General features: G+C 37.6%; 1 protein-coding gene across 1 annotated transcript in view; it reads right to left on the bottom strand.

Moving 5' to 3' along the window:
- AVL9 (AVL9 cell migration associated) overlaps positions 1–18,015 on the bottom strand; it is a 39,281-nt gene that overhangs the window by 10,595 nt on the left and 10,671 nt on the right. Inside the window, exons 2-10 of the mRNA XM_057367706.1 lie at positions 13,018–13,138; positions 10,885–10,970; positions 9,037–9,108; positions 8,150–8,239; positions 7,723–7,789; positions 7,063–7,103; positions 5,887–5,925; positions 2,364–2,433; positions 1,221–1,768 (exon numbers count right to left, since the gene is read on the bottom strand). Of these exons, the coding sequence (XP_057223689.1) occupies positions 1,221–1,768; positions 2,364–2,433; positions 5,887–5,925; positions 7,063–7,103; positions 7,723–7,789; positions 8,150–8,239; positions 9,037–9,108; positions 10,885–10,970; positions 13,018–13,138 (1,134 nt within the window). The remainder of the gene's footprint in view (positions 1–1,220; positions 1,769–2,363; positions 2,434–5,886; positions 5,926–7,062; positions 7,104–7,722; positions 7,790–8,149; positions 8,240–9,036; positions 9,109–10,884; positions 10,971–13,017; positions 13,139–18,015) is intronic.

Here is an 18,015-nt window from a genome sequence, read left to right as displayed (position 1 = left end):
AGCAGCAAACAAAAGTATGCACTTGGAGGTCCCCTTATCAATTATTTCATCCTAGCTTTCTAYTTAGTATTTTCAAAGAACTAGACTAAATACAACTTACAGGCYATTGTTCACATTAGACAGATTATAAGGACAAACACCAGATGCAGATCTTTGTTRAAACAGCATTTCTAATGGTGACATGAGGCAATACAGCACAGTGACATCTGAGCTGCTCTCTTGGGCCCACACAGTRCACTATTTCCAATGAAAGCTACAGTGAGAAGCTTAAACACAATCATAAAATACAATATTCTCAAAGGAAACACAAATAAACCTCTCCAAARAAAGAAAAACCACTTTGAATCTCACCAGTTTAAGGAAATAAATCTTAATCTTCTATCTTCTACAATGGGCAAATGTTTATTTAAAAAAATTTATTACATTATAAACAAAACAGTAAGATGTACTATATAACTTCTATTATTAACAGAAGTAACTTTAAAAGGGATGCATTTTACCTGATTTTTATGGGAAACTAGCCCTACTAACCAGCCCTGCTAATCAGATCTATTTCTTGTTATCTGATTATGMCTATCAGATTCCTTAGAGATTCTGGAATACCTGGAGTTCAGTTAGGCAACAGTGAAAGCTTAAAATTCAGCAATTCAGCACCATGCACAAAGAAAGACACAGATAAATAATTATCATGGATAGAAAGGTGGAATTTTATCTTTTGTGTGTGAGTGTGTATACATTTATATACGCTTTTTGTGCATATATACACATATACATTAAAAAGTACATACATAGACGTAACTTATAAGTGGAAAAGGTAGAATTAGGTGTCTGCAAAGGTAGAGATTTCAGAGTTTTAGTTTAGATTAAGGTATCTAAAGGCTTCTGAAGCACTCTGATCTTACCCTCTATAGGTTAGATGAAAAAGTCCAGAACAAGAGAAAACTGTAGTTTCTGATAGATATGATTTATTAACCACAGTGGGGCTGCACATTACTCTCACACAGAACAGCAAATAGTATTTAGGTATCTGTACAAAAGCAGAATGCAAACGTGCATGTGCATGACCCTCCCAGACATGCACTTGGGCCTTTCTACCTACCCAGGAGAGACCACACATACGTGTTTTATAGTACCTGGAGTTCAGTAACCAAARTTAATAGCCACTTCTGAAAAAAAAAAAGCCTTTATGAGTTACCAGGTACCACAAAGAACATGCTTACCTTTGTAAAAATAGCCAGTGGCATCCCATACTGGTCTTCTTCCAAGCCAGACACCAGCCCTTGAACAAGCACCGTGTGCCCTGTGTTTGCCTGGGGCTGCACAGTGATGGGAAGGCCTTCGGAGCTCAATCCTTTGCTCCGAAGATTTTCTGCCTGTTCTGACRCTGCATTCTCACGTTCTCCTTCTTTCAAATTAGACTCCTCCAAAATGCTGGGATCTAGGGTCTCCCAGTCACTTTCTGAGGAGGCTGGAGAAGCACGAGAAGGAACTTTCAAGCGCTGCACAGTATCATTGGAGGACTGAGCTCCATTGCAAGTCTTCTCAGGCTGGGAGAAAGGCACGTTTGCTTTTTGAACTTCCAGTGAATTGTTTCCTGTCATCTTCCTGTCTCCCTTTCCCATTCCTAAGTTTGCATTTGAAGCGTCAGCAGCAGACACAGAAACATAGTCATCTAACCGTGGGGTATTTTCCTGCAAGCCAGCATCCTCTGATATGCTCTTTCGTGGTCTGTACTGGGAGCAGTCACTAAGACCATGTTCAATCATACCTGGAAAGTAACAGCACACACAAACATCAGTGTCTCAATAAAAATTTAAGTGACTTTTGTGGACAAAACAAAAAGTGCTCTTGTGTACAATAGAAATMATTTTTTTAAACATTACTTTGAGGAGGGAGGGGTTGTGTTAAAAAACCAAAACCAAACCCCACACTTTGTCTCCTAAAGAAYCTGCCCTAACATTTTGGTTTAAGAGGACTGGTTAGAAGCTAAGGATTAGGAAGGTTAGGGGTTATGTTTGTTTGATTTTTAAGAGCACATTTAGAAGGAAAAGTTTATATTTCAGGTTTTTAAGGAACTCAACATGAATGTKTGACTTATTCAGGGGCCCCATCTATGTCACCTACAGGCAACAATACAGAAAATCCAGGGACTCCAACTAAGCACAAGACATAACACATAAAGTGCAAGTAGTAAGTGTTGGAGGTGTGTACATTGTACATGGACATGCATACAAGTCACCAATTTTTCAGGCAACATATCAACTAACTTTATTATTACATGGGCTGATATCCATGTGACAGCACAATCAGTCCCAGTTATCACCAGAAAGCATATAAAAAGAAGTCCAAACCTCTCTTCTTACCAGGAAAGAGTGACAAGACAGTCATCAGAGCTCCCACCAATCTATTTACAGGAGAAATATAAAACAGCACCTGGTGGTAGGAGGAGGACAGTGGGAGGAAGAGAGAATGCAAGAGAGGAAAGGGGAATCAGGGAGGGGAGAATGAGAAAAATAACATTACACTTATGCATGACAAATGACCCATGCAAACTATTYGAGGCACTGTTTTTTAATGTTATATTAGAAAGTCTGTTAACTAACAAAACTTCCTACAACAGTTCAAAGTAAATATTTAAATATGTCTAGAATAGAATAAATAGAATCTTTACAAAATATTTGTCATACATAATAGATATATACACGCACATATATACATGTGTTTGTAACACACTTGTCAGTTATTCAGATTTTTCTATTGTTTTATACGATTTTTTTCCAAATTGATCGGGTTACTGCAGGACTGACAGAAAAAAGTTTTTCCTGGCATGCTGCATAAATTCTTGCTCATTTGTAGCACATTAAATYCTCTATTATAAATCAGAGGCCAAATAATCTCCATTCCAGAACACTGACACAAACCTAYGCAAATGCATTTCTTTTAAGGAGTTATATTAAGGATATGTARATAAATGAAAAACAGGATAAATGCTGTATGCATTTATTACACTAATATTTGTATGTAACAAAAGAAAGTGTTTTGGAAACAGAAGACATGACTGATACTAACTTTGGTAAAGCACTTAAGGCATAACATGGGAAARCAGAATCCCCTTAATTAAATCAGAGAGACTAGAATTAGTAAATTAGTTAGGAATTCAAATGGGGATGTCAAAGGCTAGCAGTGAAAGAAGAAACRGAATTCAGATCTGAGTATTACTACTSGAATTTATTCAAAACAGKCCCTCAGGGRAAAAGGGGGGAAAAGGAGAAAAAAAAMCCCCAAAACCTAAACAACCCAAACSCAAATGACGAGGAATCAAGAATGCAAAGGAATATAGAGTGATCTAACTTTATGACTTTGCAGTCCAGTTTATTTAATATGTGGATGATGAAATTAAAAGTGCAAGTTTGTGGACTTGGTCTTAATAAGAGAATTCTGCTGTAAGAAAGAAAGACACTTTAGTAGAGACTGATGAATAATAACTCATGTCACACTAGCATTTGTCAGCCTACAAACTAGTGAATTGATGGAACCAAGAGAAAGACYTACACAGCCTTAACACAGACTAAATAATGTTTAATGGTTTAACCCAAGCTAAAAACATGTATAAAACTATGTAAACTATAAAACCATGTATATTATCCTATACATATGAAAAAGAAAAATTGTACAACATAGGTGAATTCAAATTGCAACAACCACTGAAAAAGCGTGACGAGAAGAACAAGCAGCTCATCTGTAGAAAGAGTTTTGGCTGACTCCAATGGGAATAAAAATGTCTAACTTCTAAGATGCTGCTTTATAATGTATGCATGAAAAATGCATGATATAATAGCAATGAACTGCAATAGAAAGCCTATGATACTCCCACAGGTTWAGATTCTCAGACACCATGCATTCCTAGCCAAGCTTATTTTTAAGCCTACAGAAATAATTAAGCCTATAAAGAAGTAYCCTGTTTTAAAGAAATCTATTCCAGTCTAGGTTTCTGTTTGGGTGTACCACTTACTCAAGGCAAATACTTWTCTATATTCATTTCATCAGGTCCCTCTGCCACCTTTCTGTCTATAAGGATGCACAGTTCCTTACCCCTCCCAGCCCCACTACATGGCCCACAGMATTTACATCAGCAAACTGGGTGGTCCTGGCAGCAGAAAGTCAAATGATCACCATCTGGAAGTAGTCTTCCAGCCTAATAACAGCTGAGAGGTAAAAAAAAAATATTTTAGCCTGTGGAAAAGCACCAACCAAATTGCTCMAGATTAAAGGAAATTAATCTGCAGCATTTTTCAGATCAAGGAAAATTGGCATTACTAGTGGCTTCTTGTATATTTTATTTAAGGTCTTTGAACATACAGATTCCCACAGTTGTTCTGGAACTGTAACATCTGCCAGAAAACAGGCAGTGCCAGAAAACCAACACTTTCTTTTGAAATTGCAAGTGTTGTCTTCCTGTCGGAGCTTAGGGAAAAACAGACACAAAGCAACCTGCGGGTTTGTTCCACAAGCATTCAGTTACCTCCAAAACAATTTCGTATGTCTGACTAAYGTGAACATAGTTGGAAAACCCTCTCTCTTCTCTCTTCCTGTGCATTTGTGTCTTGTGGTTTGAGCAGTTTCAGAAAGAACTGTAGCTCAGTGAAGTATTTGCTATGTCCRAATGCTGAACTGATCTGGTGACTCCTACTATGCCATAATTGCATTTTCTCAAGTATACCTTTTGCACAGTCATCTTCAGCATTTGCCTCTTTAATGCAAAAACTGCATTTATTCTCATCAACAAATACTGAGAACTGTCAAGGTACATCTGACTTAAAGAATTAAGTGACAAGTGCAAAAGCTTYGGAGAAGCTGCTACTTTTATTTTAAAATAGAACAGCTTATTTACTGCCTCACAAAAGATAGCTAGGCCTCAGATAAAGACTTAAAAAAAAAACAACCTCCACAACTATTTTGATAATTTATAGATTAAATCCTACTGACTTTCCAGCTGCAGCTAACAGGAAATTCTAACATGTYGTCTCAGCACTCTAAGAACCTGGGTTTTAACAAAGCAGCTTCACTGAAGAAAAAAGCAGCATTTRGGAAACTGAAACAAAACTTTAAATAACTTTTTTAAACTAAACCAAAACAAAATCCCAGCATAAGTGTGTCTGGCAGTTGACACACAGTCATTTCACTCAAAGTTCTTGTTCTAGGGCATTAATATGYACACAGAAGAAAACAAATGTCTCAATTTCACATCTGCCTTCACATTTTGCATATTACACTTAAATTACTAAAACAACATCRCTTCTGAAGGCAGCAAGATAGCCCAAAGAAAGCTCTGAGACTAGAATTCAGCAGTTATTACTATTTTATAATCCGAGTTCAGGCTGACCTAACAGATTCAGTTCTCTTCATTGTCTCCTGCAGGTTCCATGCAATTCAGGTCTGAAGGACACCCCACAAGCACTTGTTTCCATTGGTCTGTCTATTTAAAGCCTGAACTAGAAGTTCTACTTAACTGAATCTCTGTAAAGCTRTATGTGCCCTTTTAGGTACCCACATTTCCTAGCAGTTCCTCCACGCAGGTACCTATCTGCATGATGYGTATCCTGTTCTATATTTTACTGTAGGTTAAGTTTCTCTGGTCACATTTCATCACATTTTATTACTCTGGCTGGACCACAATTAAAGAAGCAAAGTGTGGATAGTGCAGAAGTGGAGGCAAATTTATAGGTCAACACGCAGCAGTTTCTTTTATCCTAAYAACCCAATTTGTATGTATTGACACAAAGTTGTTGATATGACTTCAGATACTTCTATTTTATATATGAAAAATATTTAACAGTTTTATTTCTATTTAAACTACCTGCCTCAATTTACAAAATGTAAATTTACCTTTTTCTCTAGAAGAATCAATTTAAAAAGGATCAAGACCTGAAAAAAAACATAAAATGAAAATACCATGGTGAGTGTACCATTTATCAAAAATACTGTGCAAGCATAATGTCTTATTCAAAGTTTCATATTAATCACTGCATAACTGTCAAATGACCAAATACATCTCACCGGTGACAAACAGTGTTCCAACATCCCTTCTTCACCTAAGAACACATTTAAAAATAGCACGAGATCCAAAAAAAACCCCAAACCAAACAACCAAAACCTCCACAAACAAGACCTGTGTAATTTGAATCACATGTAGCTTAGCAGAAAGAACATATTGTGCAATTCCTGAATTTTAAAAAAACAGTAAACTGCAAAAACATAAAAGAGCTCCTCCACAGAATTACTGAAAAAACCCAGCAAAATTCCAAGAATCGTATTCACCTCAGCTAATTTTAGGCATGTACAGATGAGGCATCTAGATAAGAAGTGGCTGTCSAGAATCTCTACAGTCAAGGAAATACACAGATGCTTCTGGGGTATGACTGGCAGACATCTGAAGTCAAACAAAAATGAGTTCTACCTCAAAAAATCTACTGAGCAGGTGCAAATACACCATAAAATGCAGATTCTCAAAGTTGTTTCCTTGATGTATCTCAGTCAATAAAAGATCCTAAATGCTATTTGTACTTTAGCTATAGGATACATAMTCAATGTCAATAGAATTTAGGAAAAAGAAGGAGTGGTCCAAGTCCCCTCAGACTCCATGATGGCAGAAGATATAAAATTTACTAAATACATGGAAAAATGCTCGAAGTTGTGTCTGCACAGACTTTAGCAATATTCTTTTATCACATTCATTGAAGGAGAAACAGGAAATAGAAACAAGATCACAAATGAGATAACATTTGCACTTTGGGGCAGGACTAAAAAAACGTCACACAAACCTAGAAATCTCCAGGAATCCCCCAGACTAACAAAACTCCTTRGTCGGGAAATTACTTTCACTGAAGTTAAGCAGATGGAATGTGAGGAAAAAAACAGGAGACTAATTAGCAGTACTTCAGAAATATTCTTCTTACTCCTAGCTCACGTGTGTCATAGATACGTTTATTTTTCTGTTCCTCAAAAAGCATCTTGCTCCCCAAAATAATGCAGTGCTTTATATATCTAGTAGAGAATGCCTACCTTGTGTCTAAAATGGAGAACAAGATCCCGAGGAGACAGACCTGAGACACCAAAAACAGAGCAATTATTACAGTTCARCTGCTGATAGGGATGCTAACTTTACTTCTTGTCACCATTTTTTAGTGTGAGRGAGATACCCACTATGGATTCTGCATGAACCTGCTTATTTCAATAGCAGAATTCATACAAAATCCTTTTTTTTTTTCAGCAGGGGCAAAAGTTAATCAAAAATAGAGACAATAATAATGTAAATAGTTGTGCTCTGAGTTAAGTCCTGTTGGCTGCCACACAGCATTAAGGAAACACTAAAGTAAATACAACACAGTAGAGTCAGGACTGGGTGGTGAGATATCCCAAATAACAGGTAGATGCAGGCTTGAGCACCCCACACCATCAGAGTGTTCAATCTGAAAACTAAGAAGGTATTGTTTACCAAAAGCAGATAAACAGTTACTAGTCAGACTGTTAGGTCAAAGAGTAATATGGCTTTCAACCTGCAACTAACTCCTATTATGAAAGCAACACTACATYTTACATTTATTTAAATCCATTAATAAAGAAACGCAGACCTCTGGTGCTTAATCTGTTAATGCTCAGGAAAGGCATGTGTTGTTTAGTGTAACATCATCTCTGATGTTTTGTACAAAACAAGTCACTTACCAAGATAAACTTGTGACCCTTCTAACAAAGTATTGCCCARGGAACTATTCATATGATCATAAAGTTCCTGTAAAAGGCAAAAAAAACCYCAGAAGATGTTAATGGCAGATGGTCACATAAAATCCAGAATAAATAAAAYGCACTTTTTCAAGGATTTCAATTGCTTATTCCAGAAAGAAAGTAAATTTTACCAGTGGAGTCAACAGAGATACAGGCCAGACAATCACACTCATTCTCATAATTCATTACACACCAGAAAGTTGACTCTGTCAGATTAAGGGAGTACATTTAGTTCATGATAAAATATAACAGGAGCTGAATAACTGAATRACTTATGGAAAAGGAATATTTGAGCTCTAAATAAAARCATTTAAGTTTGTGGTCATACACTAAAAGCTGCTCTGTGTAGCCTTTACTGCAAAGTTACCTTTAGAATTGAAATTTGTGAGAAGTCTTTTTCTTCAAAATATGCATGTGTGATGAGTTGCAGCTTTGCCTGAAGTAACCCATACAAAGGCTTGGAAGAAAAACAAACACAAAAGCAAGTGAATAAAACTGTTTAGTCACTCATTTTGAACTTTAATCTTCTCCCATGCTTATCTTGCAGCAGTGACACAATATTATACATGGTTGAGCAGTCCTCAGTGGCTAACTCCYAGCATCTTTCTCCTGTGCTCATTTTAAATGATGATAATTGCATTTTCTTTCCATTTGCACATACCATACCCTCACTGAACACCTTTCTGGAAAAGTATTTTCCTGCTTTAACACTGCTCATGCAGCTCCAATAATAGTTCTTTCTTCAGCTTTAAGCACAAAAAGAATTTCTGTTCCCTGCCTACTGATGAGCAGCTTTTGCTGAATAGGTAGAAATAAAATATATCTCTTCAAAACAAGAATATGCTGTRTGTGTGGCTATCCTAAAACCTCCCTCACAGTTGAAGGTAGTAGCCATGCTCTCCAGCTGCTATGCTAAATGATCTTTGAGGCCCCTTCCAACCCTACCCATTCTATGATTATACTGGCCAAATCCCTCATTTTTTCCACATGAAATTGAGTTAGCAGCATTTAAGAAGGATCAAAAGTGAAAACAGATATCCAATGACAACAGGCAGACACTTTTCCAGTTACAAGCAGATACCACAATTCAAGGCAGCTCACTCAAATGCCACAGCCTTCCAATTCAATTTTACTTCAGTATTCTGTTGCTCTGCAATGGCTAGAGAGATATTTGAAGCCAAATGTTCCAAACAAGAATATGGAAGAACAATTGTTAAGGTTGCCTGAAAGTGTTTTGGGAGTTAACATTCTTACCAGCTGACTGAGGACACAGACACTTTTCTGTACAGTTTCTCGGGTGATGTCTGCTTGCCGTACTTTTAATGCCTGCAAAATAGAAGCATTACAGTGTTTTTATCCAAACACAATTTCAAAAAGAATTCTTTCCCAAGTTTAGTTGACACACAATACCCCTTAGTTAAACTAAATCCTAAAACTGGCTATCTTCAATGGTGGAATATGCAAACGATGCAACAGTATGCATGCTCTTGTGTTTTCAGAAGGGATAGGCTGGGAATGAGGGGCACAGATGCTGTCCCCTGTGTTAAGGAATTAATAGATTGTGAGAAACTGCCACAAACAGGTTGAGAGGTTGCAGGTAAAAATCAAGGACAGGACCAACAAAGGACACCTTTTGGCTGGGGTCTACTACAAGCTACCTGCTCAGGGAAGAGGCTGTTGGCAAGGCCTCATGTTTCAGCGACAGGAAGCTCTCAAGCTCTCATCTTAATGAGGGMATTCGACCACACAGATATTGGCTAGGAAAGCAATGAGACTGTGGATGCCCCATCCCTGGCAGCTTTCAAGGCTAAGTTGGATGGGGCTTTAGAAACCTGGTCTAGAGGGTAGCATCCATCCCATGGCAGGGAGGTTGGAAGTAGATGATCTTTAAGGTCCCTTCCAACCCAAACCATCCTATGACAATTCTATGAKTCTACCTATAAAAAGAGTTACGACACTGACATGTCATCATCTCATTGTGTCTATCAAGATGCAAATACTTGTGATAATCAGCAAAGAACTGTTTAAAAGACTAGCGTGAGAAAGGCAACRCCTGGAAAAGGAAATGGCATTTTAACTCAGGGGAAGGTATGGGAGAGAAATCACAGCACATCACTTGCTCTTCTCTAACATTGTCTGAAAATGGACCAGATTAAGAAGTCTCTGCCTAGAAATCGTTTGTTTCACACTCAAGCATCTTTTTTGAGTCAGCCATAAATTAAAAGTTTATCCACGAAATAAGCTACATTCTCAGCCAGAACAAATGATCACAGCACTTAAACAGCAAACCGAGAAATGGTGGGGGCAGAATGCAGACAAATGATTCACTCAACTGTACAAAACAGAAAATGTATGGACTGCAGCCCACACATCAAAAAGGACAGGTGGAGAGAGTGCTAGAGCTGTCAYACGAAACACATTGGGGTTTATTCTACTTGTTCCAAAGAGTTCATTTAAAACATCTATTTATCTTCTTAATTGGTTACTAGAAAGCATAAACTGGAATCAAGAGCACAATAAAGCCAAGTTATTGCACAGTTAAATACAGCAAGACTCTAAATTACAGAACACAGTGAAGACTAGTGCAAAAACAATGAGTGAACGAAAATCAACATGGAATTTAGTTCATAAAAATGGAATTAAAACCTGCATGTGTAAAATTTCTCCTAGAGCATAAACAGRAACTTGAAATATAATCAAGATATAATTAACATGGATACAAAGTACATAAATGAGTCTTATATTCAGAGGGTGTAAATTAAAACTCAAATCCACATGACATTTCAGGTCTTGGCAATTCACTGAAAAAAAAGTAATTTAAAAAGAAATTTGTAATAACTGCTCAATTCTAAGTGCACGTATTATACTAACATTATACTTTCTAAGATATGGGATGATTTTAGTAGATCATGGAAAGATTAGTTCTCAAGTTCTGGAGCTACCTACTGTACACATTTTCACAGACTTTTAATATAAGACAAAATCACACAGTTTTTGCCTGCTGGTGTAATGCAAGCCAGTGAATTTTAGGGTTGTTAACACATCAAGCCTATTATTTCATTAATATAACTAATTCACAATTAGTGAATATCAGAAAGTTACCTTTGCTTCAATCTGCCGATAGCAAGAGACACCATACACTGTGGTTCGATCCCCACATCTCGGTGGCAAATGGAAAAACACAGTATCTAGAAAAAAAACCCATTATTTCGTAAGTCACTATCAAGAGTTCAGTATATTTATTCTCAGCATCCTTTTTTATAAAAGGTTTATTGCTGGAAATACTGGCACACACGTATTTTCTGAGACTAGGAAGAAAAAAAAAATAAAAGGAAAAGGTCACCTATAACGTTATGGCAGGACCCAAATTAGCTTTCACTCTGCAGTGCAATTTGTGGAAGAATCTCCAGCTGTGCAGGACAGCTTCACATTTAGCCAGACCAAGCCAAAGACCAAGACATGGCTTTTCAGAAGCAGCTGTTGACAACAGAGAAGCACCACTGAAACCTACAGGCATGATGCTTTCCCAGTTCAGTACAAAGGAGCGAAGGCAAGGCACTGTGAGTCAATGTATACAGCTGGGAATGTGATGCCATTAAGAAGGCAAACACAACTAAGATAGGAAAAAAAAGTCCGAACACCAAGGCAGACACACACAATTTAAAGGTTAGAGTAGCTGCTACCACTGCTAAAGTAGATATCTGCACCACCACCACCACCACCACCACCACTAACATACTAACAAAAAGAACTTGTGAAACCTAATCTTACAGAAAATAATTACTGTCTCTGTGCAAGTACAAAATGAAGAAGAAAAAAAAAATCTATAAAATATGACAAGAGAAAAACTTTTATAACTTGAGATACATACACCCACAACACACACACACACACACACACACCTACTAGTACTGAAAAAAGTTTCTAATTCCTAAGTAAAGAAAACCAGTTGTTCACGCCTTTCAAAATATGAGTGAAATCTTTTCTGAAATCAACTATTAATTTTCTGTTTGGTTCAGTAACAGARGAGATAATCCCATATGCATTATATMAAACAGTGAGGGGATTTTTYRTAACAAAGCTTAATCCCTTGATCAAGTTTATATTCTGGAGATCATCTAGGGTTTTAGAAACCCRGTAAGACAATTTCCTGTACCAAGTCATCCTCTTTGCACAAATGCAATTATCCATGGGAATAAGTTTAAAACACAAAAAACATTAACATAATAAAGTTACAGTAAGTGATATATAACTATTATCAGAGTTCTTGTATATTCTTGCCTACAAAACACAAAGATGCATCTCTGCTTTCCCGCCAACTCTTTTTCCTCCTTACCAAAAAAAATAAACATTGACAGTAATCTAGTACAGCAATAAAAATGCTCAAAGTTGAGTATTAACTGGAATGGTACTGAGACAAAAGAGAACAGGTAAATGCAGCTGCATGTGATTTTCCAAGCTTTGAATGTAGCCTACTTCTTGTTATGTATTTAACTACGTAGAAATTGTGATCAAGAGCAGAGACATTCTTACTGCTGCTAGGGAAGGAATTATTTTGATAAACTTCTTTTATTTCCAAATGGAATCTTCAAAAGCTGTACAATAAGGAAACTAAGCACATCAAGTTAACAAAAAGGCAGTATTAAAGTGTTTCTGTGATTTTGCTGTTTGAAGTGACTTYCTTGTTGTCCGCTCTGCAGAAAAAAAAAATGAAACAATTGGACACGAATATAAATGTCAGCAATGAACAGAACTGCTAATAAAGGAATAAATGCAATACTAAACGAACAAGTGTAGTGAACCTGTTGGTAACTATATGACAAATGAATATTTCTATGTTTATTCTGTCAACAAATACACTTTAAAAGCTCACACTATCATACTGGCATGGCTTTCCATGACTTGCAGGTCATTTTAAGAATCTCTAAATTAATGGAAGAGAGTTTTTTCCCAGTATTCTGAGAAAGCCTGCGGCCTTGCTTTGTGCTAGAACCATACAAAATTGATATGTAACACAAAAGTTTTTATTGACATCTGAGTTCTTGATTCAGGACGCACATCTTTATGATCTACCTAAACTCTGAAGGAACAAAAATACATTGCTAATGTATTTTGCAACTTAAAAAATGCAGGAAGCCTAACAGCAAAAAAAATCACTGGTCAGCTGTTCAGATATCAGAATTTTTTTTTGGGTTGCACTAGAAGAACACGCAACTTTTCTTCCTCATTTCTTACCTTCCTGGTAGTTGTGAGCCCCATCTGGTAAGGCAAGAAATGGCAAGTACTTCCATTCCTCTGGCAAACTGTGGCTGTCATGTCCTTCTCCAGGTTTTAGGGGAGGATARGAAAATTCAACCTAAACAAACAAGAAAAAAGAGAGATTACATTACAGGTACCAAACAAGGCCTCTGTGATTCAGCCTAGCACCTCTTCTTTTGTGCCAATGGTAAGAAAAAAACATTTTTCTTCCAACTAGCATTCCTTGTCTCTTCCTTCAATGCACACACAGACTGATTTGTGGTTTAAACTGACAGGCCCTGAGCAGATTTGGCTTCTACAGCCTAATTATTTTTCCTCAAGACAAATGAAAATTATCTTCAAGCAGAAAAAAAGCACCCAAGAGCTGAATCCCTTCTTCCCKGTGAGCACRGAGCCAGCAGCACATTGCCACACCTGCAACATCAGCAGGGGTCATTGCTGGGGCMCACATATCCTSAAATTGGATTTGACTTCCAAGWTCTTSAGGTGCTCATGACTAGGTAATGCTAACACGTGCAGGCCTCTCTTTTACCCTACAGTATGTTGAATCATCTCAAAAACTATAATGACAGCAAAACATTGGTTTATATGTTTTTATGTGCCTGACTGCAACGTGTTCTACACAATGRCCTAAAGTATCTCCTCTTCCTTTCAATAAAAACACCTGCTTTTCAATTTTGTCTTTTATTTATTYGCCATTTATGTCTTTCCTAGAAATAGAGACAACCCTTCCATTCCTTGCATTATACTATATGCCTACCACAGATCCCCACAATCAGCACCTTTACAAGCGCAATCTTCCTAAGAAGACCCCCCTGGGTTTCCAGCGACATTCATCAACTTTTTTCTAGAAGGCATTTCTTAAATTACTGAACAAAAACTAACCACAAATTTATCAGTAATAGAAACTGTTTATTGAAACTGCAACTACTCTCCAAAGATATTTAGTTAGTGAGCATAACTAGGTGAGCTGTAAAATGTGTGCACATATGGAAAATAAAAAGCATGACAAAGCAAGCATACAGATAATCTTACCATTTGAAGGATACTAAAAGATACTAGAAATAATAACAACAACAAAACAATCTGTAAAGGATGAGAGTACCAAGAAAAAGTGAAATTCTTCACCTTAACACATGGTGTCACTCTGTATACAACTGTTGCTAACTTCAGAAAAAGGCACAAAGGACAAGAAAACACCGTGAGAAATCAACCTTGATACTTGTATCAATTTCAAGTTTTCTTATTTCTTAAAATGGTGGGTTGACCCTGGCTGGTCACCAGATGCCCACCAAARCTRCTCTATCACTCYCCTCCTCACCTGGGCAAGGGAGAGAAAATATAATGAAAGGCTCATGGCTCAACACAAGGGCCGGGGGGGATCACTGAGCAGATACTGTCATGGGCAAAACAGACTTGACTTGGGGAAATTAACTTTATACCAGTAAAACAGAGCAAGATAAGAGAACCCAAATCCTGAAAACACCTTCTCACCACCCTGGGGTGAGTTAATTCCTTCATGGACTTAACTTTTTTCTGATTGTCTTCTTCCTCCCCCTGCAGGGCAGGGGAACAAGAATGGTTTGTGGCCCATTGATCACACACTGTCTCTGCTGCTGCTTCCTCCTCAGAGGGAGGACTCCTTCCCCTGCTCCAGCATGGGGACCCTCCCTCAGCAGACTGCTCCATGAACTTCTCYAATGTGAATCCTTTCCACAGGCTGCAGTTCTTCATGAACTGTTCCAGCATGGATCCCCCATGGGGTCACAAGTCCTACCAGGAGCCTGCTCCAGCACAGGGGCCACAGCCTCCCTCAGGCTTCCCCCTGCTCTGGCATGGGGTTGTGTACAGATGGATCTCTGCTCCACCATGATCTTTCACGGGCTGCAGGGAAACAGCTTTGCCACACAATGGTCTTTATGCAAAGCAACCAGCACATCCAGCCCTTTCTTCTTTATTGATCTTGGAGTTAGCAGGGCTGCTTCCTCTCTCCGCCACTTTTCTCTGGCTGCCACTTGCTTCTCTACAATAACTTTCCTTCTTTTATGCATGATCCCAGAGGTGCTACCACCACCCSTGAAGGGCATTGGCCAGCTCTGGGTATCTCTTGGAGCTGGCTGGCATTGGCTCWGTCAGACATAYGAGAAGCTTCTGGYGGCCTCTGAGAGAARGCAYCCCTGTAATCCCCTGTAAATATGAGGAATCCACAGAATCTTTTAAACAAAATAYGCCATTAAGCAAAAAAAGAAGAGCATCTGACTTCCAGATGAGAGACAAACACTGGAATTAGCATCCATACAAGGAGCAGAGACTCTGTCTGCCATTTAGTACACAGATATATCCTGAAAATTCCCTGCTATCTTTTTCAAATCACAGAGAAGAAAATTAAAATGGTAGAAGCTTTATGTAAATGTCTGAAATATCATACCTTYTGCTGCTGTTCAAATTCTAATTGGCTAGCTGAAAACTCTGTTTACAGAATTATTGCTGGAATCTTGCAGGAGTAACTTTAACAATAAATATAGCACAGTTCCTGAGTTTAAAACAGATAGTCAAGAAGCATCTACWCTTATGTCTGAACTCAGGTATTTTATTTCACTGCATGGCCAACAGAGAGGGATTCAGATTCACCCTCTGAAGGAACTTCCTTCTAGCAAATACAGAAGAAATTCTGAGTTCCTTAGATTCCAGCAAATATCTTCAAAGCATCATTTCTGACAGGGAAATACTGTGAGTAAGGATTTAAGACATCATTGCTTCCCCACTGCTTCAGAATTACAATTGTATTTTGCACTCCAGCCAAYTAATGAATTAGTAGGTAAATTTCAAGAAAGTAGAGTAAGACGAGTCAAGCAACATGAAAAACCTGTATTCACTAAGGAACACTCCTTTCTAAAGTCCACAATAAAGCTGAGAAATCTGGCTCCTGTGTTCTTTTGACAGTGTGAAATCYGCTGAAGAACTACTTTGTTCTAGCTCACAATATGCTATCAAACCTCAGATGCTATCAGATAATCCCAGCAACAGGGATTTCTGCAGGCTCTGACTGTTCCAATTTCAATAAACTTGAACAGGCATTAATTATGACAATCTTGGTTTCTATAAGATTTCTTTTAAAAACCTCTTTTAATATCAATTTCTTTATGCATGTGTGTGCATAAGAGAAAAGATCACACAACTCAGATAAATCAAAACTAAAACTGCCTAAGTGGCCTTAAATAACCTATTTTACAGATATATTCTAAGATAAACCTGACTTACATCATGACATAGTTTTCCTCCTCCTCGCCAAGAAGATCCATATAGGAAGTATSTGGTATCTAAGGAGGAATCACATTCATGTAGTTTAACAGAATTGCTGCTGGTCAAAGTACCAAAAGGGTGGAAGCAACAAAGAAGCAGGAAAAGGACAATCCAACAGCAAGAGGAGCATGCAATGCCCTGGAGGACTTCCTTTCATCTCTCCTCTAACACAACATTTCCCAGTGATGAGAAAGTTTGACTTTGTGATATTAAATAGCAGTTTATGCAGGTGGGATTTATGTCAGCTGACTACAAGTAAAAAAGCAAGATCTCTGAGGCAGTTTTCCTAAGCATTCTGCATAGTCAGAGAAAACAGAGAAAACAGAGAAAACCTGCAGAGGATGATTCATCTGATCTGTTTCTTTCCACCATCTCTGAAGAGAGCTAGTTCTGACTTCCAGGTCTAACCTGCAAATGACTGAAGTAATGCAGACGAAACTCACCCTGTTCCCCATCTTCTTGATGTTCTGCTTCATTTCTCCAGCTCATTTTGCATATTTGCATCAAGTACTGTTAGCAATCCTTTGCATAGAAAGAAACCATTGTTTCAAAAACGAAGTATTATAAGAATACTAAGTGGCCTTCAAAAAAGAAGCGCTAAAACCTCACAGTTCTTGAAAATTATGAAACTGAGAAGTGTGCATGTATAAAGGTGATAATGTGATAAATAGAATCTCAAGTTCTATCACTTGTGAGTTTTCAAAAACTGGAGTCTCAGTTAAAACCTCTTCCCAGCCTGCATGTGCAAACCACAGTGTAGTGYTCCTAGGGAAGATAACTTAAAAAGTTTTTGTTTGTCTCATTTGCTGCCTTAAACCCAAGACAAACCATAACAGGGGGAAAGGAAGGAACTACTGAAGAGATCTGCCTCACACCTCTTTTTCACCCTCTTCACAGAACGAAGAAAGAGGAGCTCATTTTTTATTTACGTATAATGGCTTTTTATGTAAATCCATCCATATATGCATGTGCATGCATAAACATGCATTTAAATGTCCMTGTATTCCACTAATATATGTATCACTACAAAAATTACTGCAAATATGAGAAATAAAATCTTTTAATAAAGCCCAGTAGTCAATAAGAACAAAGAAATACAGGTTTTCAGAGTTGACTGCCAGGGAAAATTTTACAGGTTTGTGTCTCCTCAGTTGAATTAAAAAAGACTCCTCAACAAAATTAAATTTAAATTCAAAGCTGAACTCCTGAGAGACATCAAAATAAACTACATAAAACATGAACTAGTATCTCCGTGCATTTCTTACTCTTCCAAGTGTCAGGGATCTTCATTCCAGCTGGAAATATTGCTCACGCCTGTCAAGGGGTTTTGATGGCAATGCTTTTTGCCCRTTCAGACTGTCATGTTCTGTAAGGAGATCGCTCTTGATGGATTTCAGAACTCAAAYCAATACAGAATATTGTCTTGAGATTTAGGAAAAAAAAATAAATAAATGTGCTCTTCACTACACAAAATACTTCAGCTCTGGAGAATTATCAAGTTCAAATAAAACATAGTTTTTAAAAACTCCTTAAATTGAMGTAAAACTGAATTTCTGGAACTAACATTTTCTATTTTTCTGGAATTCTGCAGCATTAACTAACTTTTTATATGCAGTTTGTATTGAATCTAACAGTTTAAATGCAAAGCACCAATGAATACACAATTCTAGT

This window comes from Malurus melanocephalus, unplaced genomic scaffold, assembly GCF_030028575.1.
Source record: "Malurus melanocephalus ecotype Western Australia unplaced genomic scaffold, MMel_1.1 scaffold_83, whole genome shotgun sequence".
Taxonomy (NCBI): domain Eukaryota; kingdom Metazoa; phylum Chordata; class Aves; order Passeriformes; family Maluridae; genus Malurus; species Malurus melanocephalus.
The sequence above is the reverse complement of the archived record's forward strand: the minus strand, read 5'-3'. Positions and strand labels throughout refer to the sequence as shown.